At 55.2% G+C, this 19,612-nt stretch overlaps 1 protein-coding gene across 4 annotated transcripts in view; it reads left to right on the top strand.

The window, feature by feature from the left end:
* Positions 1-108: 108 nt before the first annotated feature.
* The window catches only part of LOC125452648 (signal-induced proliferation-associated 1-like protein 2), a 548,569-nt gene continuing 529,065 nt past the window's right edge, over positions 109-19,612 (top strand). For 2 of the 4 annotated variants that reach the window (XM_059645563.1, XM_059645558.1), the window contains exon 1: positions 109-332. In XM_059645563.1, coding sequence (XP_059501546.1) covers positions 290-332 — 43 coding nt within the window. In that variant the 5' untranslated portion in view covers positions 109-289. Of the gene's footprint in view, positions 333-726; positions 840-19,612 lie in introns of those variants that run through there. The other 2 variants (XM_059645560.1, XM_059645559.1) reach the window with 2 other exon arrangements.

Here is a 19,612-nt window from a genome sequence, read left to right as displayed (position 1 = left end):
GCGATGGCTGCGCCTGACCAATAGAAAGCGCTGTGGCCTGTCCTGGCGGGGGGCGGGCCGTTGGCGAGCAGCCAATGGAGCGAGGGCAAAGCCGGTGGGCGAGGGGAGGGACAGCTGGCGTCAGGTTGGGCTGAGGTGCGGGAGAATGTGAAAACTTTCCCAGCCTACTGGCTGTGGGAGGTGGTGCTGCTGCTATTGCAGCAATTGGAGGCTGGGAACTGTGGATCGGGATCAGGATCGGTTAGTGGTTCTTCGTTTCCCGGGGACTATATGAAAGAATCCAGTTTGTATGTGTGCGGCTCCGGTTCCTGTTTCTCGCGCCGTGCCATCAGGTAGGAGGAAGCTGGAACGGAGATGCGAAGCGGCGGCTTGTTGACAAGTCGGTGTCGTTTTTAAAGCGGGGAGCAGGAGAGCCGGTGTTGAGAGATCAGCTTTTGCTGGGCTGTCTCGGTGTGTTGAGGTGTGGCAGGGTTTCGTGTTTTCAGTGGGGAGATGGGTTGCTACTTAGCCCGTTCCCCCGCCTGGAACTAGTGCTTTTTTTTTGTGCATCCACCACCGCTCTCCCGCCCCCTCCACCACCCAACTGTCGTCTGCAGAAATATTTGCTGCCCGCAGCCCCAAACCATTCCGAAATACCCCCGAGGCAGAGAGCACTCAGCAAGATCTCCCCACCGACCACCAGCCACCAATTTCCGAAGGCAGGACAACAAACCCTCCTGTGGGTGGTTGTATTCCTAATGTAATCTGGATCCAGAAACCGGTCAGGAATAACGGGACGTTTCCCACGAAAGATCTGTTTTTGAGGGCTGGTGTGGATGTCGATTCAGCAAGAAATCCAGGTGGTCCTGCTTATTTATTTATCCATATATTATTACCTTCTGTTGAAACAAAAGAATTTGTTTTTCCAAGTCCCTGTCTTCTTCCCGTTTCGCGTAGTTGCTTATCGCCCGCGAACTCAAAAACCTGTAAAATTCACCGGACCGTGGTATCTAATAAAATATTTCATTGACTGGTACTCTGTGTGCAGACTTGTGGTTGAGAAGAGTGTGCCGTACTGGGATTCCAATTGCGCATTGCCTTGTTTTTCTGGAAGTTGAGGGCATTGGTTGATCCATTTTTTTTCCTGAGAAATTGGTTTGATTGTGTATTTCCCTGCCTCCTAGATCTGTCCGCTAGATGGCTTTGAATTATTAAGCGGTAGGATTTCCGAGTTCAGTTTGCACCAGAATTCTCACCACATGGATGTTATTTTTCTTTAGTAGTCAGCAGTGTTGATTGTTTTGCATCTTTTAGTGCATTGTCCATAAATCTACACTTAATAAGGTACAGCGCAGCTACAGTTCATACTTGAAGCTGACAACGGGCTGGAAGCAGATCAGTAGCGTTATTTCACAGTGCTTTATTACAAATTGTGAAACCGTCACACGGAGAAACGAACATTGCGGCAGATTTCGTCTTGTTAATCAATGCTCTTTTCAACTATAGTTGCGGATTGTGTCGAAGTATTAATATTATACATTTTTCAAGGACGTGTTTTTGATTAGTGTCCACTAAATGACATTGCATTATCTGCGACTAAAAATCCCGCCAACTTGTAATGATTGCACTGTCGCTACCCCTGAACAATGTAATCGATCACCTTCACCACTTATTTAACTATTATTATAACGTATCTTTAATATGTATTTTCATTACAGTCCAGCTGTATTCTGAGTAAATGAACAACATTTGCCGATATAGTTACGATTTCTACAAAATTTGCTCCGTAAATTTGTTTCAGCCCTCGTGGCGGTATTTGTCGCGGTAACCTTGCAAAGCTTTTTTTTGTCTTCGCAGAAGGGTATGGGTTAGGAATTTAGGAAAATGTGCTGGTAAATTAGACGTGATTAGACTAACACTTGTAAGTTAAAACAATAAATCAGCATTTATTATGATTAAACACAATACGTTTTTCATGCTTTTCGATTGTGACAAGATTTGAAAGGCGAATCCATCGCTTTGGGCAAAACCAATGTATACAGTTCTGAATAGTTCTGACCTCTGGCAGTGCTGTGGATATAAAAAGAATGCTGTTTGACTTTGTTTTTAATCAGTCTGACTGGGCAGAAGCTAATGACTTTATAATTCAACATTAAAAGATTCAAGGTATGGTGTTGCTTATTTTTAAGTAAGCCAATTAAATGATTATTGGTCTGACCAGATGTCAAAGTGACGATGCAGGTTTTGCCCAAACCTGAAGTGCTTTGCATCATCTATTCACTTTTTAATATTTTGCGTATTTTGTACCTTGTAATGGCAAACTGCCAATCTCAGGGAGGCTTATGTAGAATTGCTGGAATACAGATAAGAACTATCAAGGAAAGTCTAGATGCAACAAATCTAAACAAAGAAACTCAAACATCGAAAGAAAGTGTTTTCCAGAAGACCTCTTTTGTATGCGGTTATATTTTCAACAATCATTTTGATTTTTTAAAATGTTGTCTTCAGTACACAGGTTCCATGGTACACTGCTTTCTAAAATTTCAATGCAGCAGCTGTTGGAAAATTTGGTCAGTGCAGTTGGAGAAGAGGTTATCCGTGTTCCCCTGGCCTTAAGTAAGCTCAGTCTTTAGACTTAGAAGTTGTCAGGGCAACGGTTGATTATTTCCAGTCTTTGGTGAATGGAAGGAATTGAATATCTTGCTTTGAAACATTGTTGCTAATGATGGCAGCTGTGCAATGGGCTATGTAAATACATCCTGTTCTGCCACAAAAATTCTTTAATTTGGCAGTGTTGAAAAGTGTGCTTCTTAATATTATGATCATTAACATTTAATTAAAATACATTTCTAAAAACAGCTAAAATTGTGACAAAGTTGAACAAAATCACCACCATGCTGAGGCATAAAGTTGCTTCTGGACTGGATTGTGTCAATTTGCTTAATCTTCTCCTGGATAATGAGACTTTGACACTGTGAGAAAGCAAACTCAGATTCAATAGACTATTAGTGGTGTCATGGTACAGTAGTGTTTTTGGAGAGAGAAATCATGGAATGATTGCAGCATAGAAAGAAACCATTCAGCCCATTGTCTCCGTGCTGATTCTGGTGGAGTAACTCACCTCTTTACCCCTTCCCTGTAGTGCTGCTGAGTCTTTTTGCTTCAGGTACTGACTCCCCAAAGTCTGCCCACAATGTACAAGGCACAATTCAGGAATGTGAAAACTTCAGCACCACATCCAGAAACATTAACTGCTTCCATTGCCAATGCTCTGTGGCAGCAGTGTGAGTCTACAAAATGCACTTTAGCTGCCCGTTGTGGCTCCTTTGACAGGACCTTTGACGTCCACCATCTAGAAGGATAAAGGTAGAATAAAGCAAAGAACTGTGGATGCTGGAAATCTGAAACAAAAGCAGAAATTGCTAGAGAAGCTCAAGTCGGGCAGCGTCTGTAGGAAGAAAGCAGAGTTAGCATTTCAAGTCCGATGACTCTTCAGAACAGAAAGACAAAGCCAGCAGATGTGTGGGTACATCACCAGCAAGTTGCTGTATAATCCCCACACCATTCTGACTGGGATTTATATTGTTTCTTCACTATCACTGGGTCAAATCCGGGATCTCCCTTTCTTACAGTACATACCATGGGTGTACTTGCACCCAAGTGACTGCAGTGCATCAAGATTGCAGCACACCACCAACCTTGCAAATATGCAATAAACATTGGTGTTGCCAGCAACACTCACATGCCTTGAAGAAATAATAAAAATTCACTTCTTTTGAGAAGACCTCTTCATTGTGCCTTCATTGTACTCAGACACAGCAGTCCAGATTCTAAAAATATGCTGTGTTTTTAAAAGTATTTTCACCACTGCTTGTAATTCACCTTAAATCAGTGTACTGTGGTTTTTGACCCTCTTGCTAACAAGAAATGTTTGTCCCAATCTTTCCTGTGCGCACCTTGTAAAATTCTAAATCATCTCTTAATTTTCACTACTCCATGGAGAAAAGCTCCCTAACAACTTCTGCAATCTATCCACATAATCTAATGTATCTCAACCCTGAATTACCATTTTAAAAAATCTTTTCTGTATTTACTCAAATGTCTTCACATTGCTGCTGGGGTTGTGGCCAGTAATGGACACAGTGGTCAAACTGAGCCAGAATCCAGATTTTCTCCAAATTCATCAGAATGTCCTTGGCTTTATACTGTCTGACACTTTTTATAAAGCCCAGGATCCCAGATGCTTTGTTAATCACTTTTTCAATCTGTCTTTCTACCTTCATAAATTGTACAGAAGGCATACTGTGCGAGTTTTGTGTCATCTGCAAACTTTGAAATTGTCCACCGTGCACCAAAGTCTACATTATTAATATAAACAAGAAAAGCAGGATTTCAGTTCTGACCCATGGGGAACCTCACTGTATACATCCTCCAGTTCAGGAAGCATAATGCTCATTGTATTTCCAGTTGTTAACTCAGCTTTGTGTCCATGCTGCCACTGGCCCTTTCTTGACAGGCCTATTATGTGGCATTTTATCAAATGCCTTTTGGAAGTCAGTGTACACCACATCAAACACTTGGCTCTCATAACCCTGTTACCTCATCAAAACAGTCAAGTGAATTAAAGACAATTTGCCTTTAACAAATTTTTGCTGACTTTTCTTGATTAATACACACAATGCTAATTTTTAATTTTAAAAATCAGTTTACAGCTTAGATTGTTAAAGTAGAAGTCTGCAAATATCGCATCTTTCTAACCAAGAGTTTCCATTTTTAATATAAGATTTATCTCAGAAGTGGAAGATTTATTGTCTTTTGATCAAGGACGAGCTAAATTTACAAGTGCATAGAATTCCTATATTGTATGTGAACTGTTGATGCCTCTTATCTGTTATTTCCTTAACACTCTGTCTTTACAGTACCTGCCTTTGGACTAATTTTGGAGTTTAATCAGTGATTAAGTACAGTTAGTAATAATGTTTTGAATTATTTGAATAAAAAGTGAAAAGGCGGAAATCAGGAGTACTGAACTCTTGCCATTTTGAACAAATTGACTTTCGGCAGTTGTGGTTCAGTGTTGGAACAGCAAATGGGGCCGTGATTATTGTAACACATTATATATCAAGCAGTATCAAAGGGACTTCAGAAAACATGTATGGCGCAGCTGCTTTGAATTTGGACCATGCTTTTCTTCCCCTCCTAATTACGCTATCTAAATTTTCTGCAGATTCTTTGTCATCCATAGTAGACATTTACAGATATTACAAAGCAAAACAGATTGTTGTAGTAACTCATCTAGATATCTAAATAACTGAGCACTTCAGATCACCATCCACAAAATTAATGAAGTCTTTTCCTGAAAAAAATCAAAAACATATTTTGCAAATATATCACATGCTCCTACAAATACTCTTCTGTTGGATCAGAAATCTGACACAGTACGTTAATATCTGAGCTCTCAAATGTGTTATCTGGTTGATTCGCTTACATTGCAGGCTACAATGAGTGGCAGCCTGCTTCAAAAGTTGAAGTAGCAGTCTAGTCCCTTGATGAGAGCTGAATGCTGGCCTTCATAAAGCAGTAGGAAAAATTACTGTTGATAAGTCCAAGTTACTACTCATCCTGTTTATTTATTTCATTTCAAGCTGTGCTGGAAAGACTTAAAGAAAAATTTGTTTAATGAATAACTTGATCCCAGGCCATATTAAAGCTGAGGGTAAACACTGCTGATCTGTGACAGTAGTTGTTGAAGAATTGTGGACATTCATTGAAAGGCTACTGCAAGTGAAGTCATTCCTACCCGGGATTCTTTGCCAACATGATGTCCTGTTTGTGCTAATTTTATGCTGACGAGCTCAGCATAGGAAGGAACTGAGCTTTTCCCAAGTGAGAAATAGCAGTTTCAGTGATACCTTCACTGTTTTGTGTCTTGTGTGTTATTTGAATGGGGGAAGGGAACACCAGAGGGTTTGCGGATGCTGTGGTCATGGCTCATGCTGTGACAATCCGAGGATGGCTTTTGTACATTATAGTTTGCACTGGAACAGCATTATAGTTTGTACTGGAACAACATTTTAGTTTTGCAGTTACTGAATCAGTACCCTCTTCGTTTCGAAAGTTGTATTATGGGAGGCCTGTGACAAGAACCTATTGTCTTGTATCGATGGCTTGCGTTACAGTATGTGCAAATTCACTGAAGTGTTTGCTGTCTTTCTCTAGTGATACAGAATTTAGCCTTTTTTAAAATTGAAATTCGTGGAAATTAGGAGGGAAGAACATTTGGTGGTTCTGCTGCTGGAGGGTGTTAAATTTATGGATACCAGGCGCAGCACTAAATTCTGCACAATGCACGGATTCAGCTGGTGCTGAATACGAAGTCAGCACTTGAAGCAAAAATTCAATTGCTGGTATCTCTTGAGGTTGCATAATCATAAAATATGTTGAATACAGCAAAATACAACAACCTATGTAGCAGTACTTTTGAGATTTATTTTTAATATGGGTGTTAGCTGTAGTTTTGCTGATCATGACTAGAGGATGAGTTTTTTTCTCTAAAATATGTTGTTATTGAAAGTTATTCAGAAGTCTAAAGATTAGTAGAGCAGGAATTGCAGTACACCAACTTTGTACGTTTTCTAAATGACAATGCATTCACAACTAAAATTCAACTTTCTTTTATCCCAAACCCTTTGCTTCTTTCTGTTGATGGCTCTGGGTTAATATTCCCACAAAAGCATAGCTATGGTTTTGGTAAGTGATTTAGAAACCTGTATTTTTTTTAACTGTTCTTAGATCTCAGTGACTGAACTTTATCAAAGAACACACCTTCTAGAGCATCTTGGAATGTTTATTATGTTCAAAATACATCAGTATATTAATGAAAGTTGTTGCTGTGAAGATTTTTCCAGTCTTTGTGGGGAGTGAATAGAAATTTTGTAAAGTATTTCAAGTTGTGTAAGATTGAAATTGGGTTTGAATTTGATTATGACTTCTCTTTATCCCAGATATTATTGGTCAACTGAAAAGCATAATCAAATATCAAGGCATTCTGGACTAAAATAGGGGTATTTTATTGAGCAAACCTTGCCACTATTATATGGCATTATGGCCTCTGGCAGTTACGTGTTTCTATTGTTGGAGTGACTTGGGATTCAGAGAACGTAAAGTTAATGGAAAAACTGGAGGGGTTTGTACTGTCCTTGGAGAAGAGAAGTTGGAGATAAGTTTTCTTAAAAGGCATTCACAGTCAGAGGGTGCCTGGGCAGAAGTAGATGGGAACAAACTACTCGTTTATGATAGGATTGAGGGCCAGGAGTGCAAATCTAAAGTAAATGTCAAAAATTAAGCAGTGGTAACATGGAAGAATGCTTTCATATAGCAAGTGTTTCAGATGTGGAACGCACTGCCTGAGAAGCCTGGTAGAGGTAAGGTCAATTGAGGCTTTCAAAAGTTAATTGGATCATTATTGGAAAAACAAAAATATTTACTTGACAGCAGGGCAAAGGCAAACAAATGGCTCTGCGGTGAATTGCTCATTCTGAGGGATATGATGGACTGAATGGCCTCCTTTCATGCTGAAACCATTCTATAATTCTAGGAACACGCAGCGCGCAGACTTTATAGCATCACGTTATAGTATCCAGATGTTTCCCCGAAAGAGGAGTTTGTGTAGATAAATTTGACTTTAAGCTGCAAAAGTTGCACTTGTTACAACGCACCGAAATAGCATGCTGGAAATTGAGACCTGCAACTTATGGAGTTGTCACAAAAATTAAACATTTTATAAAGTACACAAAGTTCCCATATTTTCCCGATTTTCGGATGCAGATTGACAGAAAGCAGAGACCAGATTTCTATACATAAGAATAACGATTTATTGCAAATAATTGGACACTAGCTACAGGACGGCGGTTGCAAATTGGTGGTGTACACCAGTACTAATTAAACTCTAATCCCTTAATACACTCCCTTTTAAATACACACACACATACAGTGTGCATAACATATATTTCTTTGAGCATAACATAATTTAGAGAAGAAAAACAGGAAAGACAGGTTTCCAGGTTCTAATGTTGAAATGATCCTAATGAGTCTTCTGCTGGCCGGAATGATGCTTCAGTCGTCCTATTCCGGATGCTTCCACTAGTTGGTAAGAGGCACAAGGTGGATTCATAAATCACTGACTTATCAATTAAACATCACAACTTACATCTGTTGGAGGAAAGATAAACCGGTTTTCTTCAGGTTTAATGAACTTTTACAGCAGAAAGCTGCCTCTCTCTTTGTCTTTCTCCCTGTCTTTCTCTCTTTGCCCTGCCACACCCTCTTCCCCCTCTCTCTCCCTCCTCCTCCTTCTCCTTCTCACTCCCCCTTACTCTCCCTTCCCCCATTCTCCCCACTCCTCTATCCCCTGCTCCTCCAACCCCTGCAGCTCCACACCTGCTCCTCCACCCCCCTCTCCCTCCCCTCACCCCCCACGACTGCCTGTCTTCCCCCATTTGTTCTCTCCCGCACCCCATCTCTCTCTCACTCTCACTCTCACTCTCTCACACTCTGTCCCTCTCCCTCTCCCCCCCGCCAACCCGTCTCTCTCTCTCCCTCCCTCCACCCGGCCCTGTCTCTCTCCCCCCTCCCCGTCTCTCTCCCCCATACCCCTGTCTCTCTTCTCTTTTCCCTCCCATTCTTTCCCTGCCCCCCTCTCATTTTCTCCCCTGCCCCGTCTCATTCTCTTCCCAACCTGACCTTCACCACCTCTTCACTCCCTTCTCCATCCCTACACCCCTCTCTCTCTCTGCCCCACCCTATCTCTCTCCTATCCCCTGCCTCCATCACTCTTCCTGCACCACTCCCTGCTTCTTTCCTGACCCCGCTGTCTGTCCTTCTGCCTCACCCTTGCTTTGCCCTTACCCCTCTCTCTCTCCCCCTCTCTCTCTGTCACTGTTTCCCCTTCTTCTTGCACTCTCCCTCTCTCCCCTTCTACTCCATCTCCCATCTCCACTCCCTCTCTTTCTCCATACCCCTCTCTCTCATTCCCCCCCACCTTCCCCTCTCTCTACCACCCCTCTCTCTCCCCCATCTCCCACCTCTACCTCTATCTCCCCCTCCACCCCTCTTTCTCTCTCCCACTGCCTTTCTCCCTCCCAACCTCCCTCTATTTCCCCCTCTATCTTTCTCCATCCTTTCTATCTCTCTTCCCCCAACTCTTTTTTCCTCCCCCATCTCATTCTCTCCCCACTCCTTCCTCCTCCCACTCTCTCTTTCTTTCTACCTCTCTCTCCACTCACTTTCTCACTCACGCCCCACCCTCTTTCTCACCCCACCCTCTTTCGCCCCACCCCTCTCCTGACCACCCTCTCTCTCTTTCCCACCTCTGTCTCTCTCTCTCTCTTTGTCCCCCCTTCCTCTCTTTCTCCTCTCTCTCTTTGTTCTCTCCACTCTTTCTCCTCCACTCTCTCTCCCCCCCATCTCTCTCTCTCTCTCCCCCTCCCACCATCTCTCTCTCTCTCTCTCTCTCTCTCTCTTCCCCCCCCACCCCCATCTCAGTCTCTCTCCCGCCTGACTTACCCCATCTCTTCACACCTTTCTCCATCCCTACCCTCTCTTACCCACACTCTTACTGTCCCGTCTCTCTTTTTCCACCCCCACTATATTCCTTCCCCTTTTCGCACCCCTCTCTTTCTCCTCCTCTCCCTATCGCTCTCCACCCTCCCCCAACCTCTCTGTATCTCTCCCCCTTTCTCCCTCTCTTCCCTATCTCCCCATCCACCTCTGTCCCTGTCCACTGTCCTATCTCTACTACTCTCTCTCCCCCTCCCCTCTCACTGCCCTAGCCGAGCTCTCTCCCACCCCTCCGTCCCCCCCTCTGTTTTTCTCCCCTCGCTCTCTCGCTGTCTTGCACTCTCACTCACTCTCCCTCTTTCTCTCTCCCTCTCCTCCCTCTTCTCACACTCCCCCTCAGTCTCTCCCCTCCATCCCCCTGCCCTCCTGCTGCCATACTCTCCCCACTCCACGTACTCTCTTTCCAGCACCCTCTCTCTCCCTCCCGCTTCATCCCATCTCTCTCTCTCTCTTCCTCCCTCCGCCTCTCTCTTCCTCCCCCTCTCTTCCTGACCCTCCTGAACCCCCCTCTTCTTGACCCCCCCTCTTCTTGACCCCCCCTCTTCTTGACCCCCCCTCTTCTTGACCCCCCCTCTTCTTGACCCCCCCTCTTCCTGACCCCCGCCTTCCTGAACCCCCTCTCTTCCTGACCCCTCCCCTCTCTTCCTGACCCCTCCCCTCTCTTCTTGACCCTCCCCTCTCTATCTGTCTCTCTCTTTCTGACCCCTTTCTCTCTATGTCTTGCTTCCTTTCTCACTCTCTCTTCCTCACCCCAGTCTCTCTCTCTTCCTGTCTTTTTCCTCTCTTGCTCTCTCTCTCGCTCTCTCTCTTTCTCTCTCTCTCTCTGTCTCCAAACTCTTTCTGTCTCCACCCCCAGCTTGTCACTCTCTTTCTCCCCCTCTGTCTGTCACACCCCACCTTCCCCTTTCCCACCCCTCTTTCTCCTCTCTCTACCTCTCTTCCACCTGCTCTCTTTCCCTCCTCCCTATCTCTCTCTCTCTCTCTCGCTCTTTCACACACACACACTCACTCTCTCCCACTCACACGCTTCTCTCTCTCCCCTCCCTGCACCTCTCTCCAACCTCCCCATCTCCAAGAAAGAGAGAGGGGAGGCAGAGATGGGGAGATGGAAAATGTACAGGAGAGATAGAGAGAGGGAGAAAGAGATGGGGGTGAAAGGTAGAGTGAGGTTGGGGGGGAGATAGAAAGGAAGAGAGCGGGCGGGCGATTGCCTCCCCTGTCTCTTTCTGTCTACCCCACAACCTCACTCTACCTCATTCTCCCTCCGCTTTTCTCCCCCCAACTCTTTCTCCTCCTCCTCTCTCTCTCTCTCTCTCTCTCTCTCTCTCTCTCGCTGTCTTGGTCTCTCTCTATCTCTCCTGTACATTTTCTCTCTACCCCTCTCTCTCTCCCTCCTTCTTCCTCCCCCCCATCTCTCTCTGTTCTGCCCCTCTGTCTGTCTGTCTGTCTCTGTCTCTCTCACTCCCCCCAATCTCTCTCTTCCTCCCCGATCTCTCTCTGTCCCCTCCCCCCTCCCATTCCCTCTCCACTCTGTCTTTCTCCACCCATCTCTCTCTTTCTTGCACTCCCCTCTCTTCTTTGTCCCCTACCCCCCCTCATCCCTTCCATGCCCTCTATCTCTCTCTCTCTCTCTCTCTCACTCTCTCTCTCTCTCTCTCTCTCACTCTCACTCTCACTCTCACTCTCTCTCACTCTCTCTCACTCTCTCTCACTCTCTCTCTCTCTGTCACTATGCCTATCACCCTCTACCCCCCCACTGTCTTTCTCTCTCCCTCTGCCTTCCCATATCTCTTTCAGCCCCCCATCTATCTCTTCCTCCCCCCCCCTTTCTTCCCCATTTCTTCCTTTCTTTTCCCCTCCTCTGTTTCTCCTACTCTCTCTCTTTCATCCCCCATCTCTGCCCCCATCTCTCTCATCCTTCCCGCTCTCTTTCTCCCGCACTTTCCCCTTTCTTGACCCTCTCTGTCCTTGCCTACCTGCGTTGCTCACTCTCGCTCTTGCTCCCTCTCACCCTCTCTCTCTCTCCTGTATGTTTTGTTTCTCCATTTCCCTTCCACCCACTTTCCCTCTCCGCCCCCCCCTTCCTTCCCTCTCCGCCCCCCCTTCCTTCCCTCTCCGCCCCCCCCTTCCTTCCCTCTCCGCCCCCCCTTCTTCCCTCTCCCTCTCCGCGCCCCCTCCTTCCCTCTCCGCCCCCCCCTTCCTTCCCTCTCCGCGCACCCTTCCTTCCCTCTCCCTCTCCCTCTCAGCCCCCCCTTTCTTCGCTCTCCGCCCCCACTTCCCTCTCCGCCCCCGCTTTCTTCCCTCTCCGCCCCCGCTTTCTTCCCTCTCCGCCCCCGCTTTCTTCCCTCTCCGCCCCCGCTTTCTTCCCTCTCCGCCCCCGCTTTCTTCCCTCTCCGCCCCCCCTTTCTTCCCTCTCCGCTCCCCCTTCCTTCCCTCTCCCTCTCCGCCCCCCCTCCTTCCCTCTCCGCCCCCCCTCCTTCCCTCTCCGCCCCCCCTTCCTTCCCTCTCCGCCCCCCCTTTCTTCCCTCTCCGCCCCCCCTTTCTTCCCTCTCCGCCCCCCCTTTCTTCCCTCTCCGCCCCCGCTTTCTTCCCTCTCCGCCCCCCCTTCCTTCCCTCTCCGCCCCCCCTTTCTTCCCTCTCCGCTCCCCCTTCCTTCCCTCTCCCTCTCCGCCCCCCCTCCTTCCCTCTCCGCCCCCCCCTCCTTCCCTCTCCGCCCCCCCCTCCTTCCCTCTCCGCCCCCCCTTTCTTCCCTCTCCGCCCCCCCTTTCTTCCCTCTCCGCCCCCCCTTTCTTCCCTCTCCGCCCCCGCTTTCTTCCCACTCCGCCCCCGCTTTCTTCCCACTCCGCCCCCGCTTTCTTCCCTCTCCGCCCCCGCTTTCTTCCCTCTCCGCCCCCGCTTTCTTCCCTCTCCGCCCCCGCTTTCTTCCCTCTCCGCCCCCGCTTTCTTCCCTCTCCGCCCCCGCTTTCTTCCCTCTCCGCCCCCGCTTTCTTCCCTCTCCGCCCCCCCTTCCTTCCCTCTCCGCTCCCCCTTCCTTCCCTCTCCGCCCCCCCCTTCCTTCCCTCTCCGCCCCCCCCTTCCTTCCCTCTCCGCCCCCCCCTCCTTCCCTCTCCGCCCCCCTCCTTCCCTCTCGCCCCCCCTTCCTTCCCTCTCCGCCCCCCTCCTTCCCTCTCGCCCCCCCTTCCTTCCCTCTCCGCCCCCCCTTTCTTCCCTCTCCGCCCCCCCTTTCTTCCCTCTCCGCCCCCCCTTTCTTCCCTCTCCGCCCCCCCTTTCTTCCCTCTCCGCCCCCCCTTTCTTCCCTCTCCGCCCCCCCTTTCTTCCCTCTCCGCCCCCCCTTTCTTCCCTCTCCGCCCCCGCTTTCTTCCCTCTCCGCCCCCGCTTTCTTCCCTCTCCGCCCCCGCTTTCTTCCCTCTCCGCCCCCCCTTTCTTCCCTCTCCGCTCCCCCTTCCTTCCCTCTCCCTCTCCGCCCCTTTCTTCCCTCTCCCTCTCCGCCCCCCCCTTCCTTCCCTCTCCGCCCCCCCCTTCCTTCCCTCTCCGCCCCCCCTTCCTTCCCTCTCCGCCCCCCCTTCCTTCCCTCTCCGCCCCCGCTTTCTTCCCTCTCCGCCCCCGCTTTCTTCCCTCTCCGCCCCCGCTTTCTTCCCTCTCCGCCCCCGCTTTCTTCCCTCTCCGCCCCCGCTTTCTTCCCTCTCCGCCCCCGCTTTCTTCCCTCTCCGCCCCCGCTTTCTTCCCTCTCCGCCCCCGCTTTCTTCCCTCTCCGCCCCCGCTTTCTTCCCTCTCCGCCCCCCCTTTCTTCCCTCTCCGCTCCCCCTTCCTTCCCTCTCCCTCTCCGCCCCCCCTCCTTCCCTCTCCGCCCCCCCCTTCCTTCCCTCTCCGCCCCCCCCTTCCTTCCCTCTCCGCCCCCCCTTTCTTCCCTCTCCGCCCCCGCTTTCTTCCCTCTCCGCCCCCCCTTTCTTCCCTCTCCGCTCCCCCTTCCTTCCCTCTCCCTCTCCGCCCCCCCTCCTTCCCTCTCCGCCCCCCCCTCCTTCCCTCTCCGCCCCCCCTTCCTTCCCTCTCCGCCCCCCCTTTCTTCCCTCTCCGCTCCCCCTTCCTTCCCTCTCCCTCTCCGCCCCCCCTCCTTCCCTCTCCGCCCCCCCTCCTTCCCTCTCCGCCCCCCCCTCCTTCCCTCTCCGCCCCCCCCTCCTTCCCTCTCCGCCCCCCCCTCCTTCCCTCTCCGCCCCCCCCTCCTTCCCTCTCCGCCCCCCCTTCCTTCCCTCTCCGCCCCCCCTTTCTTCCCTCTCCGCCCCCCCTTTCTTCCCTCTCCGCCCCCCCTTTCTTCCCTCTCCGCCCCCCCTTTCTTCCCTCTCCGCCCCCGCTTTCTTCCCTCTCCGCCCCCGCTTTCTTCCCTCTCCGCCCCCGCTTTCTTCCCTCTCCGCCCCCGCTTTCTTCCCTCTCCGCCCCCGCTTTCTTCCCTCTCCGCCCCCGCTTTCTTCCCTCTCCGCCCCCCCTTTCTTCCCTCTCCGCTCCCCCTTCCTTCCCTCTCCCTCTCCGCCCCCCCTTCCTTCCCTCTCCGCGCCCCCCTTCCTTCCCTCTCCGCCCCCCCTTCCTTCCCTCTCCGCCCCCCCTTCCTTCCCTCTCCGCCCCCCCCTTCCTTCCCTCTCCGCCCCCCCTCCTTCCCTCTCCGCCCCCCCTCCTTCCCTCTCCGCCCCCCTCCTTCCCTCTCCGCCCCCGCTTTCTTCCCTCTCCGCCCCCGCTTTCTTCCCTCTCCGCCCCCGCTTTCTTCCCTCTCCGCCCCCGCTTTCTTCCCTCTCCGCCCCCGCTTTCTTCCCTCTCCGCCCCCGCTTTCTTCCCTCTCCGCCCCCGCTTTCTTCCCTCTCCGCCCCCGCTTTCTTCCCTCTCCGCCCCCGCTTTCTTCCCTCTCCGCCCCCGCTTTCTTCCCTCTCCGCTCCCCCTTCCTTCCCTCTCCCTCTCCGCCCCCCCTTTCTTCCCTCTCCGCCCCCCCTTTCTTCCCTCTCCGCCCCCGCTTTCTTCCCTCTCCGCCCCCGCTTTCTTCCCTCTCCGCCCCCGCTTTCTTCCCTCTCCGCCCCCCCTTCCTTCCCTCTCCGCCCCCCCCTTCCTTCCCTCTCCGCTCCCCCTTCCTTCCCTCTCCCTCTCCGCCCCTTCCTTCCCTCTCCCTCTCCGCCCCCCCTTCCTTCCCTCTCCGCCCCCCCCTTCCTTCCCTCTCCGCCCCCCCTTCCTTCCCTCTCCGCCCCCCCTTCCTTCCCTCTCCGCCCCCCCTTCCTTCCCTCTCCGCCCCCCCCTTCCTTCCCTCTCCGCCCCCCCCTTCCTTCCCTCTCCGCCCCCCCCTCCTTCCCTCTCCGCCCCCCCCTTTCTTCCCTCTCCGCCCCCCCCTTCCTTCCCTCTCCGCCCCCCCCTCCTTCCCTCTCCGCCCCCCCCTTTCTTCCCTCTCCGCCCCCCCCTTTCTTCCCTCTCCGCCCCCCCTTTCTTCCCTCTCCGCCCCCCCTTTCTTCCCTCTCCGCCCCCGCTTTCTTCCCTCTCCGCCCCCGCTTTCTTCCCTCTCCGCCCCCGCTTTCTTCCCTCTCCGCTCCCCCTTCCTTCCCTCTCCCTCTCCGCCCCCCCCCTTCCTTCCCTCTCCGCCCCCCCCTTCCTTCCCTCTCCGCCCCCCCTTCCTTCCCTCTCCGCCCCCCCTTACTTCCCTCTCCGCCCCCCCCTCCTTCCCTCTCCGCCCCCCCTTCCTTCCCTCTCCGCCCCCCCTCCTTCCCTCTCCGCCCCCCCTTTCTTCCCTCTCCGCCCCCCCTTTCTTCCCTCTCCGCCCCCGCTTTCTTCCCTCTCCGCCCCCGCTTTCTTCCCTCTCCGCCCCCGCTTTCTTCCCTCTCCGCCCCCGCTTTCTTCCCTCTCCGCCCCCGCTTTCTTCCCTCTCCGCCCCCGCTTTCTTCCCTCTCCGCCCCCGCTTTCTTCCCTCTCCGCCCCCCCTTTCTTCCCTCTCCGCTCCCCCTTCCTTCCCTCTCCGCCCCCCCCTTCCTTCCCTCTCCGCCCCCCCCTTCCTTCCCTCTCCGCCCCCCCCTCCTTCCCTCTCCGCCCCCCTCCTTCCCTCTCGCCCCCCCTTCCTTCCCTCTCCGCCCCCCCTTTCTTCCCTCTCCGCCCCCCCTTTCTTCCCTCTCCGCCCCCCCTTTCTTCCCTCTCCGCCCCCCCTTTCTTCCCTCTCCGCCCCCCCCTTTCTTCCCTCTCCGCCCCCCCTTTCTTCCCTCTCCGCCCCGCCTTTCTTCCCTCTCCGCCCCCGCTTTCTTCCCTCTCCGCCCCCGCTTTCTTCCCTCTCCGCCCCCGCTTTCTTCCCTCTCCGCCCCCCCCTCCTTCCCTCTCCGCCCCCCTCCTTCCCTCTCCGCCCCCCCTTTCTTCCCTCTCCGCCCCCCCTTTCTTCCCTCTCCGCCCCCCCCTTTCTTCCCTCTCCGCCCCCCCTTTCTTCCCTCTCCGCCCCCCCTTTCTTCCCTCTCCGCCCCCCCTTTCTTCCCTCTCCGCCCCCGCTTTCTTCCCTCTCCGCCCCCGCTTTCTTCCCTCTCCGCTCCCCCTTCCTTCCCTCTCCCTCTCCGCCCCCCCTTCCTTCCCTCTCCGCGCCCCCCTTCCTTCCCTCTCCGCCCCCCCTTCCTTCCCTCTCCGCCCCCCCTTCCTTCCCTCTCCGCCCCCCCCTTCCTTCCCTCTCCGCCCCCCCTCCTTCCCTCTCCGCCCCCCCTCCTTCCCTCTCCGCCCCCCTCCTTCCCTCTCCGCCCCCGCTTTCTTCCCTCTCCGCCCCCGCTTTCTTCCCTCTCCGCCCCCGCTTTCTTCCCTCTCCGCCCCCGCTTTCTTCCCTCTCCGCCCCCGCTTTCTTCCCTCTCCGCCCCCGCTTTCTTCCCTCTCCGCCCCCGCTTTCTTCCCTCTCCGCCCCCGCTTTCTTCCCTCTCCGCCCCCGCTTTCTTCCCTCTCCGCCCCCGCTTTCTTCCCTCTCCGCCCCCGCTTTCTTCCCTCTCCGCTCCCCCTTCCTTCCCTCTCCCTCTCCGCCCCCCCGCTTTCTTCCCTCTCCGCCCCCGCTTTCTTCCCTCTCCGCCCCCGCTTTCTTCCCTCTCCGCCCCCGCTTTCTTCCCTCTCCGCCCCCCCTTTCTTCCCTCTCCGCTCCCCCTTCCTTCCCTCTCCGCCCCCCCCTTCCTTCCCTCTCCGCCCCCCCCTTCCTTCCCTCTCCGCCCCCCCCTCCTTCCCTCTCCGCCCCCCTCCTTCCCTCTCGCCCCCCCTTCCTTCCCTCTCCGCCCCCCCTTTCTTCCCTCTCCGCCCCCCCTTTCTTCCCTCTCCGCCCCCCCTTTCTTCCCTCTCCGCCCCCCCTTTCTTCCCTCTCCGCCCCCCCCTTTCTTCCCTCTCCGCCCCCCCTTTCTTCCCTCTCCGCCCCGCCTTTCTTCCCTCTCCGCCCCCGCTTTCTTCCCTCTCCGCCCCCGCTTTCTTCCCTCTCCGCCCCCGCTTTCTTCCCTCTCCGCCCCCGCTTTCTTCCCTCTCCGCCCCCCCCTCCTTCCCTCTCCGCCCCCCTCCTTCCCTCTCCGCCCCCCTCCTTCCCTCTCCGCCCCCCCTTTCTTCCCTCTCCGCCCCCCCTTTCTTCCCTCTCCGCCCCCCCTTTCTTCCCTCTCCGCCCCCCCTTTCTTCCCTCTCCGCCCCCCCTTTCTTCCCTCTCCGCCCCCCCTTTCTTCCCTCTCCGCCCCCGCTTTCTTCCCTCTCCGCCCCCGCTTTCTTCCCTCTCCGCTCCCCCTTCCTTCCCTCTCCCTCTCCGCCCCCCCTTCCTTCCCTCTCCGCGCCCCCCTTCCTTCCCTCTCCGCCCCCCCTTCCTTCCCTCTCCGCCCCCCCTTCCTTCCCTCTCCGCCCCCCCCTTCCTTCCCTCTCCGCCCCCCCTCCTTCCCTCTCCGCCCCCCCTCCTTCCCTCTCCGCCCCCCTCCTTCCCTCTCCGCCCCCGCTTTCTTCCCTCTCCGCCCCCGCTTTCTTCCCTCTCCGCCCCCGCTTTCTTCCCTCTCCGCCCCCGCTTTCTTCCCTCTCCGCCCCCGCTTTCTTCCCTCTCCGCCCCCGCTTTCTTCCCTCTCCGCCCCCGCTTTCTTCCCTCTCCGCCCCCGCTTTCTTCCCTCTCCGCCCCCGCTTTCTTCCCTCTCCGCCCCCGCTTTCTTCCCTCTCCGCTCCCCCTTCCTTCCCTCTCCCTCTCCGCCCCCCCCTTCCTTCCCTCTCCGCGCCCCCCTTCCTTCCCTCTCCGCCCCCCCTTCCTTCCCTCTCCGCCCCCCCTTCCTTCCCTCTCCGCCCCCCCCTTCCTTCCCTCTCCGCCCCCCCTCCTTCCCTCTCCGCCCCCCCTCCTTCCCTCTCCGCCCCCCTCCTTCCCTCTCCGCCCCCGCTTTCTTCCCTCTCCGCCCCCGCTTTCTTCCCTCTCCGCCCCCGCTTTCTTCCCTCTCCGCCCCCCCTTTCTTCCCTCTCCGCCCCCCCTTTCTTCCCTCTCCACCCCCCCTTTCTTCCCTCTCCGCCCCCCCTTTCTTCCCTCTCCGCCCCCCCTTTCTTCCCTCTCCGCCCCCGCTTTCTTCCCTCTCCGCCCCCGCTTTCTTCCCTCTCCGCCCCCCCTTCCTTCCCTCTCCGCCCCCCCCTTCCTTCCCTCTCCGCTCCCCCTTCCTTCCCTCTCCCTCTCCGCCCCTTCCTTCCCTCTCCCTCTCCGCCCCCCCTTCCTTCCCTCTCCGCCCCCCCCTTCCTTCCCTCTCCGCCCCCCCTTCCTTCCCTCTCCGCCCCCCCTTCCTTCCCTCTCCGCCCCCCCTTCCTTCCCTCTCCGCCCCCCCCTTCCTTCCCTCTCCGCCCCCCCCTTCCTTCCCTCTCCGCCCCCCCCTCCTTCCCTCTCCGCCCCCCCCTTTCTTCCCTCTCCGCCCCCCCCTTCCTTCCCTCTCCGCCCCCCCCTTCCTTCCCTCTCCGCCCCCCCCTCCTTCCCTCTCCGCCCCCCCCTTTCTTCCCTCTCCGCCCCCCCCTTTCTTCCCTCTCCGCCCCCCCTTTCTTCCCTCTCCGCCCCCCCTTTCTTCCCTCTCCGCCCCCGCTTTCTTCCCTCTCCGCCCCCGCTTTCTTCCCTCTCCGCCCCCGCTTTCTTCCCTCTCCGCTCCCCCTTCCTTCCCTCTCCCTCTCCGCCCCCCCCCTTCCTTCCCTCTCCGCCCCCCCCTTCCTTCCCTCTCCGCCCCCCCTTCCTTCCCTCTCCGCCCCCCCTTACTTCCCTCTCCGCCCCCCCCTCCTTCCCTCTCCGCCCCCCCTTCCTTCCCTCTCCGCCCCCCCTCCTTCCCTCTCCGCCCCCCCTCCTTCCCTCTCCGCCCCCCCTCCTTCCCTCTCCGCCCCCCCTCCTTCCCTCTCCGCCCCCCTCCTTCCCTCTCCGCCCCCGCTTTCTTCCCTCTCCGCCCCCGCTTTCTTCCCTCTCCGCCCCCGCTTTCTTCCCTCTCCGCCCCCGCTTTCTTCCCTCTCCGCCCCCGCTTTCTTCCCTCTCCGCCCCCGCTTTCTTCCCTCTCCGCCCCCGCTTTCTTCCCTCTCCGCTCCCCCTTCCTTCCCTCTCCCTCTCCGCCCCCCCCTTCCTTCCCTCTCCGCCCCCCCCTTCCTTCCCTCTCCGCCCCCCCCTTCCTTCCCTCTCCGCCCCCCCCTTCCTTCCCTCTCCGCCCCCCCCTTCCTTCCCTCTCCGCCCCCCCCTTCCTTCCCTCTCCGCCCCCCTCCTTCCCTCTCCGCCCCCCCTTCCTTCCCTCTCCGCCCCCCCTTCCTTCCCTCTCCGCCCCCCCTTCCTTCCCTCTCCGCCCCCCCTTCCTTCCCTCTCCGCCCCCCCTTCCTTCCCTCTCCGCCCCCCCTTCCTTCCCTCTCCGCCCCCCCTTTCTTCCCTCTCCGCCCCCCCTTTCTTCCCTCTCCGCCCCCGCTTTCTTCCCTCTCCGCCCCCGCTTTCTTCCCTCTCCGCCCCCGCTTTCTTCCCTCTCCGCCCCCGCTTTCTTCCCTCTCCGCCCCCGCTTTCTTCCCTCTCCGCCCCCGCTTTCTTCCCTCTCCGCCC

The sequence above is a fragment of the Stegostoma tigrinum genome, chromosome 4, assembly GCF_030684315.1.
Source record: "Stegostoma tigrinum isolate sSteTig4 chromosome 4, sSteTig4.hap1, whole genome shotgun sequence".
Classification (NCBI taxonomy): domain Eukaryota; kingdom Metazoa; phylum Chordata; class Chondrichthyes; order Orectolobiformes; family Stegostomatidae; genus Stegostoma; species Stegostoma tigrinum.
This window is presented reverse-complemented; position numbering and strand designations above follow the sequence as displayed.